This window comes from Lepidochelys olivacea (assembly GCF_965140295.1).
Source record: "Lepidochelys olivacea isolate rLepOli2 genome assembly, chromosome: 1".
NCBI classification, from domain to species: domain Eukaryota; kingdom Metazoa; phylum Chordata; order Testudines; family Cheloniidae; genus Lepidochelys; species Lepidochelys olivacea.
The window spans coordinates 252,891,009-252,910,571 of record NC_140411.1 but is presented as its reverse complement, the minus strand read 5'-3'; the positions used below and the strand labels follow the sequence as shown (position 1 = coordinate 252,910,571).

At 40.7% G+C, this 19,563-nt stretch overlaps 1 protein-coding gene across 1 annotated transcript in view; it reads left to right on the top strand.

Moving 5' to 3' along the window:
• LOC311514346 (uncharacterized protein) overlaps positions 1-19,563 on the top strand; it is a 240,923-nt gene that overhangs the window by 180,503 nt on the left and 40,857 nt on the right. Inside the window, exons 12-13 of the mRNA XM_084616902.1 lie at positions 7,604-7,674; positions 17,532-17,642. Of these exons, the coding sequence (XP_084473028.1) occupies positions 7,604-7,674; positions 17,532-17,642 (182 nt within the window). The remainder of the gene's footprint in view (positions 1-7,603; positions 7,675-17,531; positions 17,643-19,563) is intronic.

Below are 19,563 nucleotides of genomic sequence, written 5' to 3'. Positions count from 1 at the left end.
AAGAGCTAGTGCAAATGTGTCTGCTGAAGCTGGGAATCACACCCCCAGCTCCAAATATAGTTGTAGGCTAACCGCAAATTTGTATATTCAGACAGTTTCTGAATCCATCTCCACAACCCAGAAGGATTCCTGTGAAGGTGGATTCACAGGGGATGGATTCTCCCATTGCTTCGGCAGATGAGTGAGATTCACAAACTGTAGATTATACATTCACAGTTCACCATAAATCTGGAAAGCACAATGCAGTTGTGGATGCTCACAGCCGGGTGGAAGTAGTGAGAATGGACTCAGCGTGCTCTTGAGAGGATATCTGGCAAGAACAGTCTAAGGATCCTGATTTACTTTCAGTGCACCAACAGGTCTACCAAAAGAGACCCAGACTGGGGAGGTTCAACACAGTTCAGGAAAAATTATCCATTGATCCGACTACCAACTTGCTGGTGTATGAAGGTAGCAAGGTTGTCTTGCCAGCAAGTTTGCAGAGAATAATACAGGGATGCCTCCATGATAACAGCGCAGCAGGCCACCTAGGATATGAAAAGGCACTGAACCTGGTATCAAACAGATTTTTTTGGATTACAGATTTTAAGGACTTTGGATACTTTTCTGTCTTGTATGTCAAGAAAGGAAAGTGCCAGCCAAGAGAGGCAGACCACTTTTAGGGGAATGACCCAGCCTAGTAAGCCCTGGGAGTTCATACAGATTGACTTAAAATGCCCACTCCCAGAAACACCAGTTGGAAATCTGTATTTGTTAGTAGTGTATGACCCTTTCCCCAACTATGTGGTGGCGTAGCCGCTGTAGGATAAAAGGACTGAGACAGTTACAACTGCACTGATGAAAAATGTAGTGTTCTACTATGGCCCACCAAGCTGCAACAGTAGCAATCAGGGGAAATGTATATGCTGGAGTTGTGACTTGCATTACTGTTGTTTTGGTGTCCCCCCTCCTGTCTATATTGCCGTAGGCATATTCCTGATAGTACTGCTGGAATACCCCGAGAGATCTCTTTTTCCAGTTTTGTTCTGCAGTGTGATTCCAACAGAATCTAATCTGGCCTCCAATTATGCAGCTGTGTTCAGCTTCCTCTAAATCAGTATCATCTTCTCTTATAGCCATTATCTAAACATTCTGGAGTTTGTGCTCTATGACTGTATTTCTCTTACCCAGAATGGATGGCTTGCCGTACTGTCAATTGTTTAAGTTCCTTGTAAATTGAACCTTATTCAGGTTCACTTTGATTTTAACAAATGCCTAAAAGTTCATGGGCCAGATCCTCAGTTAGCGTACCTGGGTGCAGCGCCATTGACTTCAGTGGAGCCTAGCCCATCTACATCTGGCCTCACATTTATAGCCCAAACTCATTTTGTATCCGTTGGATCTAAACATATAATGTTTAAAAAAATGCTTTCACTATATGGTGGCTAGAGCACAACCAAACTTATACTGGAAACTTTGGGGCTAATGGCTCTACTTTTGGTAAACTATGGGCTTTTCTGGCAACCCCATTGCAGGTATGTGTGGATCCTCTCACCAACTAGGTACTAATATTATTAATTCTTATTAATATTAATTCTCAACCCTTCTTCTTTGTTATGACTGCTGCTGGCTGATGATTTGCCTCCTCATTTCCAATCCCAAGCAACAAGATAATATTATGGACTCCACCTCTCACCGCCCACTCTCTGCCCACCTACACAAAGGGGGGGGGAGTACCAGGTGCACAGCTCCTAGTTACTGCCTCTGCACCTGCAGTAGAGATACGGGGAGGCCTCTTTACGCCCTTGGGTGACTATCCAGCCACAATCCAGCCTTATGTTATCTGACGGGTCCATAGTACAAATCTACCTAGCTGCTATAAAGGATTAAGCTTTGATAGGAAGTTTGAAGTTGTTACACTTCCTTTTGGCTCTCTCAGACTCGTACATAGAGACAGGAGCCAGTTACAGAGATTGAGAAAGAGAATACAGGCAGGCTAGATTAGAGAAAATTGATGGTTCAGTGGTTAGGGTGCTATCTTGGGAATCAGGAGATACAGGTTCAATTCCCTCCTGTGTTATAGAAGTCCTGCATCGCCTTGGGCAAGTCTGAGATTAAGCTTCAGTTTAAGATGAACCCTTGACCTCACTGAAGTCCATGGCAAAACTTCCCATGACTTTACTGGGGCCAGGATTTCACCCTTAATTGCTTTGTTTCTCAGAGCCCCATCTGTAAAGTGGGATAATACCTCTCTACACTCACAAGGGTTCTGTAAGAGTAAATACATTAAAGATAGTGAGGCACCTAATTATTACAGCAATGGGGCCATATAAGTACTTAAAATAGAAAGCAGCAGAATCAGTACTGTTTACTTTATAAATTGTTTTTTTGAGTTAGTTTGGTAAAAGCCTGGTTCAGTGTGGAAATGAAAGCAGCAATAAAAATTCTACATATCATTTGTAAAAATGGGAAATAGATAGCAGTCAATAAAATTAGAAGTTTTGAAGCATAGAAAATTGATAAGGGAAGCTAAATATATGAAGGAAAAATCCATGTCTGGTAGGGCTAAAGACAATATGAAGTAGTTTTTTAAATGTATCAGGGACAAAAGAAATCTGACCAATGTATAGGCCCATTACTAGATGGAGATGGTAAAATTGTTGATATGGATGCAGAAAAGGCAGAAGTATTCCATAAATATTTCTGTTCTGTGTTTGGAGAGAAACAGGATGGGTGTCCTCATATCATGCGAGGATAATAAACTACTTTCCAATCCATTAGTAACTAAGGAGGTTGTTAGATAACCTTTCCTTGGGATAAACATTTTTAAATCATCAGGTCTGGATAACTTACATATAAGAGCCATAAAAGAGTTGGATGAGGAGATCTGATACACTAATATTAATTTTTAATAAATCTCAGAATGCCAGGGCAATTTCATGAGAATGGAAGAGCACTAACTTCCTGCCACTATTGAAAAGGACAATCAGGATGACCTGGGTACTTAGAGGCAGGTTAGGCTGACGTCAGTCCCGGGCAAAATAATGGAAAAGCTATTATGGGATTCAATCAATAAAGAATTAAAGGATGGGAATAAAATTGATGCCTGTCAACATGGCTTTATAGAAAATAGGTCTTGTTGAATAAACATGGTTTCATTTTTTATGAGATTACAAATTTTGTTGATAAATTTCAGAGTAACAGCCATGTTAGTCTGTATTCGCAAAAAGAAAAGGAGTACTTGTGGCACCTTAGAGACTAACCAATTTATTTGAGCATAAGCTTTCGTGAGCTAGCTCTACGTGCCACAAGTACTCCTTTTCTTTTTGTTGATAAAGGTAACTAAGTAGATGGAATATTTAGTGGGAATACTTAGACTGCTGTAAGGTGTTTGACTTGATTCTATACTGCATTCTGATTAAAAATTAGCACTATACAATATAAAGCGGATGCTAAAGGGATTAAGAAGTAGCTAATGGACACAGCTCAAGTATGGACAAATATAAAGTAGATAAACTAGGCCTAAATGAAGTGAAATGGGTAACATCAGGACAAATAATTGTCAGATGGGCACATCCTACTATATTTTGGGCTACCAAATGCCAGTGATGTACAGAGAGAGGCATGGGTCTGATATTAGCAAGAAGAGCTGCTAAAAGCCTGATAGAATGGGCACCAGTTTCAGAAAGAATTGTAATAGCATTATTTACATTACATTTCCAGCAGGTGTACATTATTCGATGCTATGATCTAGCAAATCAAGCTAGCCAAGAGGAAAAGAAAACTTCTACAATCAGTTATGTAGCATAGTAGACAAGGTCCCAAAAAGGGATGTCCTTCTAGTAACTGCAGACATGAATGCTAAAGTGAGGAGCAACAATACTGTCAGGGAAGGAATTATGGGGAAACAAGGCCTTGGTGAAATGAGCAAAAATGGTGGAAAAAAAAGTGAGCCAAAAAAAAAAAGTGTCTTGCTACTGCTTTAGCATCTTCCCATGTCATTTGAATAGCTTTCAGTTCTGCTTCTGTTGTGTTTCCAAATTGTCCAGTCACTTCTTACCCTGGGGATTCCAGTCCAACACCTTCTTGTTATGTTGTTCGGTTCTATTCTCTATCTGCCCTTGCCATCTCTATTTTCATCCCATCATATCCTGTCCTATGAGTTTCTGTTTCATCCTCCTCTAAAGTGCTTCATTTATCATTTTTTCTGGTCATTTGATGTTGAGGATTTGTCTAAGGCAGCTGTTTATAAAAACTTGCCCCAATGTTGTTCAATATTTTTAGCAATGATCTGGAAGTTAATATAAAATCTCTGCTGATAAAATTTGTGAATGACACAAAGATTGATAACTATGAGGCTAGGATAGCCATACAGAGCGATTTGGATCACTTGGTCCCATTTGAATGAAATGTACTTTATACAGTCAAAAGCAAGGTCATATATGTAGGAACAAAGAATGCAGGCCCTACCTATGTAATGGGGTGAACTATCCTGGAAAGCAGTGACTCTGAAAAGCATGTAGGAGCCATAGTTCATTGAATGCATGAAGAGGGGACTAGTGAGTGGGAGTAGGGAGGCGATTTTACCTCTGGATACAGCATTGTTGAGACCAATATTGGAATAGTAGGTCCAGGTCTGTTGTCCACATTTTAAGAGTGTTGAAAAATTTAAGAGGGCGTAGAAATGAGCCACAAAATTATTCTAGGGATGAAGGAAATGCCTTATGGTGAGAGACTTAGAGCTCAATCTACTTAGTTTATAAAAAAAATATAATTGAGTGGTGACTTGATTACAGTCTATAAGTACCTCTCAGGGAGAAAATGGTGGGTTCTAAAAGACTCTTTAATTTAGCAAAGAAAGACATAACAAGAACCAATGAGTGGAAGCTAAAGCCAGAAAAATTCCAATTACAAATAAGGCACACATTTTTAACAAGGAGGGTGATTAACTATTGGAACAAACTACTAAGGGAAGTGTTGGATTCTCCATCTCTTGAAGTCTTCAGATCAAGATTGGATGCCTCTCTAGAAAATATGCTTTAGCCAAACGCAAGTTATTGGGCTCAATATAGGAGTAACTTTATTAAATTCTATGGCCTTTACTGTGCACGAGGTCAGCCTATGTGAACTGACAGACTTTTCCAGTCTTAAAAACTTTGAATCTAATTAAATAAGTTCTCCTAAAACCTGCTTCAGTCAGTGATGTATTATACTCTGGAGAGTGAAGTTAGAAACATTTGTTATGAAGTTAATATTTGAATAATGTGGCTTGAAGTTAAATAGCAGTATTCTGAAATACTTGGTGAGAGAAAATTTCAAGACTAACAGTAAACTTGATAACATTTCTTGTATTAAAAGGGTGGTGTTATATTTTTGGGAATCACCAGGTGGCGCCAATACAGATAGTCATACAAATTCTATTTAACAGAGGGTGGGATGTTGTAAAGCCCTCAGATTGACATTATGGACAGAGCTAGGCCAACGCTGAGCACGTATGAAAATTCCACCCTGAAAGTATAGGTAGTTAGATCTTGGAGAAATGCTAATTTTTTGTGGTGATGCACTTCTTTTTTAGAAGCGGAGTATGTCACTAGAAAAGTTGATTCTCTCTGACAGGACTCTTTCTTCGATACAAAGCAGCTGCCTACAGTATAGATACATAACAAGCAAACACTACATGTTTTCAAAACTTAGTTTTCTCATTGTGTCTTTAGGTAATGTAGTTTTCTTTAGGATGCAGATACACGTGCCACAACAACGTGGATTTAACAGCAACTGTCAAATTATGATTATATCTTTATTTTCACAGAAATCTCCTTTGTTGTTTTGTTGTAGAAATCAATGAGACTTTTGCTTCTCTTATAGAGATTTGATTCATCTGGTGTGTGGAGAATGAGTGACTATGACACTGAGACACTCTTGTTTTTCCTGTAGTTCCATCTGGGACACAGCCCCAAATGAGCAATGACACTTACATGCGAATAGTAACGTTTCAGGGTTGTTTCTTTAACAGCCAGTGCATCACTTAGTTCTTCTTGGGTTCCCTGGCCCCTTTCACAAGCTAAATAGCTCTGCTTGCCTGTGGTCACTCTAAATGAAAAAGAAATTACAGGAGCTGAGATCCAGCCCTTTTTCTCTGCAGGACCTCAGTTGACAGCACTTTTCTTGAACTAAAAATAGTATCTAACTGCTTCATTTGAAGAACAAAACTATTATACAGTTATGGAAACAATGATCTAGAGCAGTGGTTCTCAACCTGCAGGCTGCATGTGGCCCAGCTGTGTGCTAAAGGGCGGCAGGGTCCAAGGCTGGGGCTGCCACCTGTCCCCCTGCAGCAGGGACCAGGGTCGGGGCTGCCGACCAGCCCTGCACAACGGGGTCCAGCTTCGGGGTCTGGCTGCCGCCTAGCCCCCACACAGCAGGGTCTGGGATGGGCGCTTCTGCCTGTCCCTATGGAGCAGGGGTCGGGGTTGGCAGCAGGGTCGGGTTGGAGCTGCCACTCGGCCCCGCACAACAGGGTACGGGGTCCCTGCTGCCCAGCCCCACCACCAGGGCTCCGCTCCTGGCCCCACTCTGTGGAGAGGTCTTTGGGCTGGGGGCACTGGGTATAGTGGGGTGTGGGAGGTGCTGTGGTTCTCAACCTGTGGCTCAGGTAACACATTGTGGGCTGCATATGTGGCCCAAAATGATTAATAGGTTGAGAACCACTGATCTAGAGACTTGAGGAAGGAAGAAAAGAAAAAATAACTGATTTGAGGAGTCTGACTGCAGTAGTTACTTACTCTTTACTCTATATGGGACTCATTGGCTCCACCACTTCAGACCTCAGATCTGCACTTTTAGCATAACAGAAAAAATTTCCCTTCAAATTTTCTCATCCTACTTTGAGCAGTGTCTTCTGCTTCTGTTCGTGTGAGGAAATGAGGCCACCTTCATACAATCCAATACCTCCCCCTTCTCGCCTTCCAGAAATGATAGGTCAGGACACAGGCAACAACAAAATCAAGCAGAGGAAAAATTCCAAGTGAGGATAGATTTGGCCATAGTGTAATATTTCCTTCCTGATTTCAGCCAGATGGACAATAGCATGAGATATATCCTTTTCTGCCCTAGACATAAAAGAGGGAGTGTTGATATCTTTGTCCTATTTCTATTTTTTTCCTGGACAATAAAATTAAACAAAAGGGCGTGTTGGTATTTGTTGGATTTTGAGAAAAGTGATGGACCCTATCCATCTAACTAAAGTCTGAAAATAGTCTTTCTGGGCCAGTTAAAAACAATCAACAACAAAACCTCAACACGCTTCCAGACTGCAGCTTCCCCAGGATGGAGCTCCTATGTGTTATACATGTTAAACATGTCCTATTCAGAGCTGACTCTGACTTTGTGCCCTGGGCCAGGTCAAAAGACTTTTCCAAAAAAAAAATTAAAAAGTATATCTGAAATTGAAATTTCTACCAGGAAGATGGTTCTGAGGTTTTATAGGAGGTCAGCATTATTGTGCCTTTAAAAAACAGTGTTTGTTATGTTCTTTTTTTAAAAAAAGCTAAAAGAAAAAAAGAGGGGGAAAGAGTTCTTTTATGGTCCTATTTTATCTTTTTTTTTTTTTTGTCTTCTTTTTCAGTCGACTTTTTGGCAAAATACTGCATCTTCAGCCAGGAGAAGTTGGCTAAGTACAAAAGGTCTTTTGAAGCGGTAAGTGTAAATTCAGACTTCTTTTCTTTTCTTTCTTCCTTTTTTTTTTTAATACCCCTCTCCCCTCTCCTCCTGTGTCAGTAGACAGTTAAGCAGAAATAATAAGCACCATTGCTTGCAGTACACGTCCCATGAATTACTCTGACATCAAATGTAACTTTAGAATGGAGGCACGCTTTATTCTCTTCGGCGAACTGTTCCCCTGTCCGTTCTTTATTTACATGTCGTGAGCCTTAGTGCTGCACAGCCAGTCAGAACGAACACACATACACACACGCACACACACACACAAAGAAGGGAGGCCATTAAACAAATTAAAAGGGATGGGGATGACTAATACAGTACTCTTGGAATCTGCAATTTGATTAGTCTGAGTTTAATACACAAAAGCAGCGCCGAAGCAGGAGGGGAGTCGAAGTGCTCTTTAATAACCTTCCACAATTAAATTATGGTGATGAATTTAACTATTCTGTGCTTCTAAAGGGGTCTTATTATCTGATTGACTGTGAAAGAAAGTCAGTATTTAACCAGGCTTCTTGAGTCCAGCTATCAGGAGACATACAGTAGTTTTATGCTTTAACAACTCCTTTTTTTTTTTTTTTTTGCATGCCTCTCCCTATTTAAATTCATTTGTGATTGGAGAATGATGGCTCTTATGGTTATTCCACTGCGTTTGATATGACAGGGCACGATAACCCTTTTACTGCTCTACTCAGAGAGCTAGGACTAAAATAAAATGATTGTGTTTTGTCTCCCGGTTGATATTTTCATTTTAAAATTGTATAACTTCACTGTGCTTTTCACCATTATCTGATGATACATCATTTGAATGCAGACATATACACCTTTACCATCTTCATTCATGACTTTAATATATTCTGAGACCTCATATTTCTTTCTATCCTCTCACTCACTCACTTCACTGTCCGTTTAGCATATGCTGAATGCCTAGTGAATGGTTGTAAATTCAAAGTATCTATATAAACAGAGCAATGAAATACATTCTTCAAAATATCACATTTGTTTTATTGCCTGAGCTTAATGACTATGTCTGCTTTAGCGGCAGAGTCCTGTGGTACCTTACAGACTAACAGACGTATTGGAGCATAAGCTTTCGTGGGTGAATACCCACTTCGTCGGATGCATGTAGTGGAAATTTCCAGAGTCAGGTATAAATATGCAAGCAAGAATCAAGCGAGGGATAACGAGGTTAGTTCAGTCAGGGAGGATGAGGCCCTCTGCTTTAGTTCTTTAGCCATCTTCCCTTACAGACTTCAGTGTTAGTCTGAGGTCAAGATCAGGTAGCTACCTTTATACGAAATAAGAGAGTGTAATAGAAGCAGAATCCAAGTATTAGAGCCTGTGATACTGCTTTTACCTTTCTCACTAAGGGTGAAAATCCTTTGATCTTCACAGCAGGGTTTTGCCGTAATATTTTAAGTAGATCTAGGTAGATGGGGGTAAAGAGACCACTATGCTGGACAGTCATTCATTTAGGCCCTGATAGTGAAACCCATTTGCATGCGGAGTTGTCCCTTTTTCTGCGAGTATCCTCGTTGAAGAAAATAAGACTACTGGTGGAGTTAAGGAACTGTACAACTTGAGTCAGCGTGGTAGAATCTGGCTCTGAGTTTGTTTTTGCGTTCAGTGTTTAACATGAGGGGCTCGGCATTACTGTCCCTGTTGTAATACTGTCCCTTTCAGTCCCCTCTGGAACTGAGAATGCTGAAGGGTCGCCTTCAATGTACTGCGCAATACCCTTTCTCCCCTCAAATATTCTAAGGGCCAAATTCTGAGTCTTTATTCAACTTTTACTATGCCCACTACATCAGTGAATAAGGACTGAGGGCAAGATTGTAGCTAGCCCTCTGCAGCTACACAGGGGAGTAAAGAGGCATAAAAGCTCCACCACACGTGTTCTCTTGAGAAGTTCACCTGGATTGCTGCTGTGTGGGCAGGTGAGAGAGTGAGCCGAGCCCTGGGGGAGCAGCTCATGTTTGTTTGTGTTTGTTCTGTTTTTTTGTGAAATTTTCAAGCATTCACAAAAGAAATGTGACGTCAAAATACCGTTTCATCCAGCTCAGGAATTACTCACCATGAAGAGAGAAGCTAAAGCCCATGCAGCTGAGAAGTGCACAGTGAAAGTCAGCACTGCATGTAAAGGTGGCTTTAAGCCACCTTTACAGAACCTTTATCCTAGACCAGTTATGCCCCAGGGTGGTCCCCTGGCATAAGTTAGAGCAGCCTAAAGGTTGATCTAGTTTATGTGGACTACCAATTGTCCCAAAGAGCTGTTAAGGTAACTGAGGATTGTTGAGTCACAGGGAAGCCCTGGCCATACCTGTTTTCTTGTACTCTTGTCCCTTACATTGGCTGCAGGGAGGGTTGGAGCATGTGAACCATTATGTTGGTTCTGTGTCACGGGAGGAGACCCCTACATTGAGGTGATCCTCCCATGGCCAGTTAATCCAATTTTAGGGCTGCTTTGCACTGCTGCTGTGATTCAAAGTGGCCTCAACAAAGCTGCAGCCCTATCAGTTCTGAAAGTCTTCCTGCTTAGTTATTATCATATTTCAATATGCCATTTATAAATGTTTGGCCAGATCTTCAGGCAGTATATATCTGTGTAGCTCTACTGACTTCAACAGAGCTTTGCCATCCTACACCAGTTGAGAATCTGACTCTTTGTTTTTAAGCAATACTTTTATTAACAATTGTATATTTTTACCTGTGCGAAGTGGCAGTTGAGAGCAGCATCTTTTACCAAGGACACTGGAAGGAAAAGAGTTTGATACTTCACGGGAAATTTCATCTTCCAACAGTAAAATTCTTCCTCTGCTTATTAAGCTAATATTAACCCAAGATGTGATTGAACCAATTATAAACAGTCAGACATGTCAGTTTTCAGCAAGATGCCAGCAAGAGATTTGGAAATACAGATTTTAATAGCATAAAAATAAATTTCAAGTAGAATTCCCAATTTGTACTTAGTGAAAAGGGCATCTCACCACATGAACTCTTAGGATGCTGTGCTGAGCAACATTTCCTTTAAGAAGATTGTGCTCCCAAATTAACTTGTTCTGATGCTAAGCATAGCAGAAACAGTGCTGCTGCTAAAGCAGAACAATTGCTTTTCCTTTGTAGTCTGCCTGCTGGTTTGTTCAGTCCTGCTTTGTGTTCCAATCCTTGGCTGAGTCTGGGACAGTGGTTCAATAACTGTGAAGCTCTGTGTTTAGATCCTAGCCAAATCAGTGACACACAAAATAAGGGCAAGCAGTGAATCCTGAATGTTTCAGGTCTGTGAAATCAGTTGTCAGAATAAATGAGCCAAAGTCCTGTATTTATTTTACTGTTTTATGCACCCAGCACCTTTGATTCTGGTTATTTAATGTATATTTTCAGCTAGCAACACACCACCTTAAGTTAAATCCCACACTGTGGATAGCGAAAACAGGTCCTTCTCTGTACCATTCCAGCCCACCTTAGGAAAAACCTTGACAGAAATAACCCATAGTCAAATGCAAAAAAAGATGATGAGCAATTTTACGTGTCTTTGCCAAAAGAACTTCAAAATACAAAGTTGTGCTCAAACTATTGAAGAGTTTGGCTGAAGGCGTAGTGGAAGGAGGATTTTAAATATGGACACAGAAACTCTCTAGCTCACCATGTAAGGGAACAGCATAAGATGTATATTAAGTATAAATGAGCCACTAAAGAATAGTGTGCAAAATGTAAATATGTTCAACATTCTCAGAGAAGGGTAGGGGGATCATACCAAACACTAGCACCGTGGCACTAAACATTAGAAAAGGGGATTTAAAACAAGGAGGAAGCTTATCAAAAAGGCAAATGGAGAAATTTAAATCCTTAGACTCAGCATGAAGGCTACCATGATAGAGTCAGAAACGCATTCATGCCCCTAAGGAAGCAGGAAGACAAGAAATTAACAGTATGGTTAAAGGGAAAGTTACAAGAGGGTAAATGAACTAAACAGGTATCAATTAAAAAGAAGTCCTGTCAGGTTCCCCCCGAATGGTGTGCATGAATTGCCATGCCCTTGCTGTACTACACACAGATGTGTGCCTGCTGCCTGGAGGATCTGTCTTCCACTAGATTTTTCCCTCATCTGCCTCTGGTGGTACCAGTTGGGAGGGAAAATGAACACAAGGGCCCCCCACTTTCCCCAGCTGCATCCACTGCTGCCAATCTGTAAGGAGGTGTGGCACCAGGGCTCCCCCTTCCTCCTCTTCTCTCCTTCCCTTTCCTTTTCTCCCTCCTTTCCCCTCTTTCTCTCCCTTTTTTTTACCCTTCTGGGGGTGAAAATATACATGTATAAAATTAGAGTAAGAGCTCTGAAATAATTGTAATTGTTGGAATGATTTTTTGTTGCAAAACTTCGTAGTTAATTGACTTTGAATGCCTTGTTAATATTCATTTTGTATTTTTAGTGTTTGTATTTTGGTTAATGAGAACTGTCCCCTTAAGAACAGGGTGGGAGCCTGTGTTGTAGTATGCTTGAGAGACTGAGAGCAATGTGAAGAAGATTTTGCCTGTATGCAGAGATTGGAAGATCCTGCTCCAAAAACATCAGAATTAGACTTAATAAACTTATCGTTCCAGAAAGCAAGACTCATTCTTAAAGATGCAACGTTAGCTCTTAGCAGGGGACTAACTCAGGGTGTTCGTAATGTGCTACAGAGCCTTTCATCTGTAGGTCACCAGTTTGACTCCAGAGTAGCTAATCAGGGTTTAAAAATTGTTCCTAAATAATGGATGCTTGGTACGCTCCAGTTCCAAGTCCCTCAACATAAACCACCACTGTTAAGTGCACTAGATTGCAAGTTCTTTGGAGTACAGAGTTTTTGGACAGTGCCTAGCACAATAGAGCCCAGGTCTCCAGTGGATCCTCTAGTGCAGTGGCTCTCAACCTTTCCAGACTACTGTACCCCTTTCAGGAGTCTGATTTGTCATGTGTATCCCAAGTTTCACCTCACTTAATAACCACTTGCTTACAAAATCAGATATAAAAAGACTCACAGCACACTATTACTGACAAATTGCTGACTTTCTCATTTTTACTATATAACTATAAAATAGATCAATTGAAATATAAATATTGTACTTACATTTTGGTGTATAGTGTATATAGAGCAGTATATGAAATTTTAGTTTGTACTGACTTCACTAGTGCTTTTTATGTAGCCTGTTGTAAAACTGGGCAAATAACGAGATGAGTTGCTGTACCCCCTGGAAGACCTCTGCATACCACCAGGGGTACTTGTACCCCTGATTGAGAACCACTACTCTAGTGAGTGCTCCTGCAGCAGAAGCCAAAATTGCATTACTCATGATAAATGTATGAGTTGGCTACACTGTAATCTCTCTCTCTCTCTCTCTCTCTCTCTCTCTCTCTCTCTCTCTCTCTCTCTCAGAGGCAGGAGGAGTTCAAAAATCAGAAAACAGACCAAAACCTGGATCTGATCTTTTTTTAAAAGCTAAACCATACTTTTTGGGCCAATCTCCTGATTTTGGAGCCTGATTCATGATTTTTGAGCATTTAAGGTTGGCAATACCAAGCTTGGCCTTTTCCTACATTCCTGTGCACTTTTTCCATTCGATTTTTGCCATAAGAGGCGGCTTCCTCCAGTAGGTTGCAAAATGCAAGTACTTGGAATTGACTCCTAGGTAACAAGTGGTGACGGTCTCCCAGCACACTGTCATACTGGCTCCCACACTTACAGTTAAGCTCACTGAGATGCACTGCCTATCAATGAGATCACAATGTCTGAGTCTGACAAAAGCCTTTGTTCCTAATACGTTGCCAAAACTTATTCCAGCACAGCTTGAAACAGTGTAGGGGAAATTCTGACCCCTGTAGCATTGCCAGCCTCAGGGAGACCCATGTCAGCCTGCTGTACGGGGACTGTTTGCACGAGTTAAAAACTTATTTGGGGACAGCTTTCAGCCCATGTGCATAGTTTTCAAATTTTTGATGAGGTTTTCAAAACCTCATTTTGACCAGGTTGTCCCCTTTTTCCGGTGGAGCCCAGCTCTTTAAATGATCATTTTGCTGCACAGTATGTAAGTAGAGTCCGAACTGAATCCTGCCTCATTCACGGTGCATTCCTTGATTGCATTCAGGGAGGTTGGGCTTTTCGGCTTCATTTGCTGTTTGCCACTGTACTGCACAGTGAACAAAGCAGGGACTTTTAAAGACCTGCCTCATTTAGGATAAAACTCACCTGTAAGCAGAGGGGCCAGCACAAGATCCATGCACCACATAAGCCCTGGCTATGTTTTACTGTGTCACATATGTCATTTATAATGGCATATGTACCACTTACTAAAAGGTGAATTCGTTACCAGTAGTAGTTGATGTGCACGTGTTCAGTGCTGTAAAGACCTGAACATGCAGTGTTTCTGAGGTAGTAATGGAACACTGTTCACTATGATGCCATACTTATTTTTGTTAATAGTTTATGCAGTTCATTGGTAGGCAATCATTAAAGTAATTTTTTTTACAGCAAAAGGGAGCTACCATGCAGGCAGGTGCTGAAAGCAATGAATCAGGTGAATGTAATGTGACAGCTCCACCGCTTATAACTTTCCAGTATTGAAGCTAAAGTATAAACCACAGGCTAGAGAGGCTGTAAAGGTCAAAAGTTCAGCTCTGCTCTAAAAGTTAAAAATGTGTCAAATCACCGGTTGAGAGGGTGTCAAATCATAGATTTGCTACTTTCATATAAAGCTTGAATATTTTCTAATATCTCAAGTTATAAGCTGTTCTCCACAGAAAGAAAGGTAGGTGTTTGAAGTTGGAAAACCATGATTTTCCCCATTACAAATGTTTCTGCTCAAAAACTGGAATATTTCACATTGGGGAAACTTCATGAAAACATGTTCTATGTTTGTGTACAAATTGTTTTCATTTTTGCAAGTAAAACTGTATAGGAGAAATTTCACCCTGAGCTGAATTTGAAAATTCCTTGAAATTTCACGACATTCTCAATTCTCTAGTGTGAGAATTAGCAAAGTGTATTAATTGAAATAGATAGTCTTGTACAGCTCTAATCCATGGAATGCATAAAATCACAGTGCAGTACTGAACACAATTTATATCCAGTGCATTCAACAGCTGTACTGTGATATGCTGATGCTAGTTATTCTGAATGTGTGAGTGTGTGTGTGTGTATCTGAGAGTGTTTGTGTGTGAGTGTGTACACTCACACACACACACACACACATAAATAGTAGTTTCTAAGTTACCAAACTCTTTAAGATAAACTTGAACTAAAGATCCTGACCCATGGCTTAGGAAAGCTCCATTTTTGAGACTCCATCACGGTCCTCCAGCTCCCTCCAAATGTGTTTCCCCTGTGCATATCTGTCATTGCAATCACAGTACGGTTCACCCAGCTGGGAAGGCCAACAAGCTGCTGCCTTTGGGGCTGTCTGCCAACGATGGTCTGTGGAGCAGACAGCAGGGAGTGCTGATAGTGCAAAATGGTCGGCTCCCTCCCTTCTGCCTCTCTTCTTGCCTCTTTTTACTCTTCTTGAAATTGAAGCACAAAAGAAAATTCTACTTTTCAAGACTGTTCAGTTTGCATTTGCTTGCAAAGTGTTTTCAACTGAACAGTCACTTTCTGTGCAGGCAGTGACAGCTCAATCGGGGGGTAAGGTTTTCTTTCAGTCCTTGTCATGTTAGGCCATGTCAAATTAGACATTTGGGATTTTTTTTTGTCTTGCATCATGGACTAAGATGCCAAACATTAGGAAACAAACTAAATGTTTGCATCTCTTCACAGCTTGAATGCATCCCATACCTTGCCAGTGTTCTTGTGCATTATAGAATCGGGGAGCACATTCTTCTTCATTCATGGACCTCTTAAATCCCATATTTCTGAGAAGTCTTCCATTCTTAAGCATCTGTCTAGACCAAAGGCATATTTTAAGGGGTTTACTAAGCTGCTACTCTTACAAATCAGTGACTTGGGCTATGAAGTTGATTGAAGTAGCGTATTCAAATTTCAGGATGTCCCTTTTTTTCATTTTTAGGTTGCTATTACTTCACTCCCTCTTTAGTGTACTTGCTACATTATGGCACTAATTTAACTGTGGATAAAAATTTGCACAGCTGTTGAATTTCTTGGGAGGGAAATCAAGGTTTGGATGATTACATGAAACAAGAAATATCTTGGTATTTCACCCTTGAGGTTTTCACTTTTTTTCCCACAAAAAACCAAAAATGCATTTTTTTTTGCCAGACGTCCTCATCAAATGATTTCAGAGACTTCTAGACACTAGTTCTGTGGCAGAAAAGGCCAGCAACCTCTCCTGCCATTAAGACCTAGATCCTGCTAATACTTAAGCATGCAGTCTTCTTTGTCATAAGAGTGACATTCACAACATTTGGCTCTCCCTTCTACCCCTTCCAGTCCCCCCTGCCAAATGAAATTATTAAACTCTTAAAAAACAAAATAACAGAAAACTACCCCAAGCAGAGTTTTGACCCTAAGAAGTGACAGACTTCTGAAAGGTCCTAAGACCATCACTATTGCTGTTGATTTTAGGTGGAAGACATTCAGATACTACAGAGATAGGCAGTATAAAACTCCAAAATAGATAGACTTACTTAACTTTAAGCATATGAGTATATCCTATTAACTTCAATTGAGTTTTAGTGGGACTTTGGCTAACTTGCATGTTCATTGAAGAGCAATTCAATGTCTGTGAGCACTCAAAGATTTGAAGTTCATATTATTAGGTTGGTAAGCACTGAGGATTTGTAATGTGGTGTGACGGGCACTTCGGGGCTTCCTAAGTCATGCACAATGCACTTTGGAGTGTACCTAGTAGGAGAATCCCCAGCGTGTCCTGCATTTCACTGCAACAGCATTCTGGCAGTTCAGTAGGCCCACTATTAGACCTTTCAGATACAGCAAGGATCTTCAAAGGTCCTATGAAGGCGGCGGGAGTGGGGAGGTGCACCTGATGAGGGCCAGGGAAGCCTGTTCTGGTTGTAGGGAGAGAAGAAGGGAGTCAAGGAGAGGAAGACCTGGAAGGCAGCACAAGGGTACTGTTTGAGGTTGCAGGTTGGAAGGGAGCCTATGAGGGCTGGGAGAGATGGAGCTTTAGTTGAGAGGATGAGAAGGAAGAGCCCCTCATACGAATGTTCTTGGAGTTTTAAAAAATGTTTGTTTGGGGTAGAAAGTTGAAGCTCAGATCAGTTCTTGCTTAACCAAACTGGTTTAGCTATCTCTTTGTCTGTCTATCTCTCTTTCTTCCCCCACTCCCCCCAGGAGCCTGTAATCCCCTGTGACGCTCCCATTCACTGCAAGTTCTAGGGCTAGTACTAACCCAGAGAGGATCAGACTAGATTTCTGAGGTACATGTGAACAACACATTATCTCCTCAAGAAACTTAAATACTCAGTTCTGTCCATTGATAAATGCGGAAAATCGGAGCGTACAGTCATTCTTCAAGTCCTAGAATACAATGGCTACCTTATTTGCTTTCAGGGGCTACTTACATTCACATGATATTTGCACTCTTGAAGTTCCTGTCATGCTAAAAGTCATATTACCTGTTGAAAAGTGACTGAGTGAGAGGTGCCTGGTGGGGAGGTAAGGAAGCTTGGGATGGATCTGAAAAGTGTCCCTCCTACTCCTCAAACAGGAAGACCATGGTCATGACACAGAATCTTATAGCTGAAAAGTTTTAAAGCTAGAGAAAAAGGGAGTTAGGAGTCTTCAGGGACCTTCCCTAAGAAGGGAAATGCAAATAAACTCTAGAAAATTTAAATCCCACCCAAAGGATGGTTAGCATGCTGACCATTAACATTGTGGATATTTTTATAGGTGGATACTGATGGAGATGGATACTTGAACTGCCTGCAAGTTTTGATGGCTCTGAAAGAAATTGTCCCTTCAGATGCACTAACTGATGCCGAAGAACTTTATGTATATAGGGTAATCAGATCCAAAGCAGTCTCTCTGTTTATGCTTTGAATGATATGGGAGTAGGGAGCAAATGTAACAGATATGCACACCATTCTTCATGCAATATTTTATGCATCTATAACACATCCCATCCAAGGATCTCAAAACAAGCTCTGCCTCATAACATCCATGTGAGGTAGGTAATCTGGATAATACTCACTTTACCATTGGGGAAGCTGCACAGAGATGTGAAGGCCACAAAATGGCCTTTAATTCTAAGAGCCGCTCTAACTCACTTGATGACCTAATGGGCTATTACAAGGCCACACCTACCGCAAAATGTGCGGGGTTTTTAATGTTCCATGGTTGTCTTGTGTTACCCTTGGTTTAAACTTACATTATCATCATTGAAGCCTACCACCCTAGTTTCTGACCACAAATCAGTCAGCTACTTCTTGGGACACTGATGGCCAACAAGATACCACAAGAATGAATGAGCATGTTAGGAGTGATGATAGGCTAGTCCTTGTTTTGTACTACAGTAGTAGGAGGGATGAAAGACCTGCAAGGCCCAAGTAAGCCAGAAAACATTAGGGGTAGATGGGGGTGGGCTCCAGGCCTAGTTAAGAGATGGTGGGCAGGAGGCCACCCATGAAATTTCGATTTTTTTTAAACATAGCAGTAATCATTTTCAAATTGATTCACATAACTTTTGGCCTTGCAGGTGTGAACAGAGCCAATAGGAAGCATGAAAGCTGCTCAGAGGCTAAATTTTGCTCTTGCATAGATGGTTTTTTTTTTTTTAAATTGGTGGCTTACATTTTCAACAGTGACTAATGATTGGGGTGTCTAATTTGAGACAACATTTTTGGGTGCCTAATTTGAGACTTATATAAAGGGGACTGGTTTTCATAAAGAGCTAAGCTAAGTTGTTTCTATCTGGGCACCCAAAATCACTAGTCACTGTTGAAAATGTAGGCCTTTATCTGAACTTTTGACCGAAACACACACATTAGTCTCCAAGCACAGCCCCTTGGTTACTTTGTATTTTTTGAAAGGCACAGATATTAAATAATGTATTACTTTAAATTTTGCTTAAATGTTCAGTTTTATAGCATGCTATGTAAGAATTATGGTACAGTATGAAAGTCTGTTGATGTCCAACATACAAACATTCAGTTTTGCTTTCCTTCTAAAAGCAAACTCAGTGATCCAGTCCTTAGCTGTGCCAGCTTACCCCAGTTGAGAATCAGGCCCTCCGTTGTTTGCCTTTTTGCAGTCTTTCTATCATGATCCTGTTTGAAACATAGAAACTCATTTGACAAAGAGCATAAACTTGGTTAACAGAAAACCGGTACCAGGAAACACAGAAATAAAGAAAAGTATAAAATCCTCTATGATTTAATCTGAACCTTACAAAGGCTTTGTTTCTTTGGACACTTTCTTTGAAAAGACTACCACTTCAAACAAAAACAGAGGGAAATTAGTAGGAAGTGATTATGGAGACAGGAAATCTGAAAGCCATGAAACTGTAAATAAAGTGTTATTTGTACTACTGTATTTGGTTCCCTGCTTTACATTCTCAGCACGAAATGTTAGATAAGACTTTAACACTAGAGCGGGGACGAATTTCATATGATAAAAAGAGGAGAGCCATTTAGATAAATGACAGTGACCTTGGATTGATCTGAACACATTTTTAGCTAAAACTTGGAACTACCCAGCCAGGCCCAGTTGCAATTTGTTCATGGTGGCAAATGATGTGACTTGTTGAGACATCAAACACATATCAAATGGTTTAATTTTAGTATTCCAAAGCAATGGCCCCATGGCAGACGCCAATGCTAACATCATTATACAACTCATATTGCATGATGACAATCCAGTTTGGTGATGCCTACATTTATTGTTTACTTTTACTGACTCTAGAAAGCTCATCTTTTCCATCTGT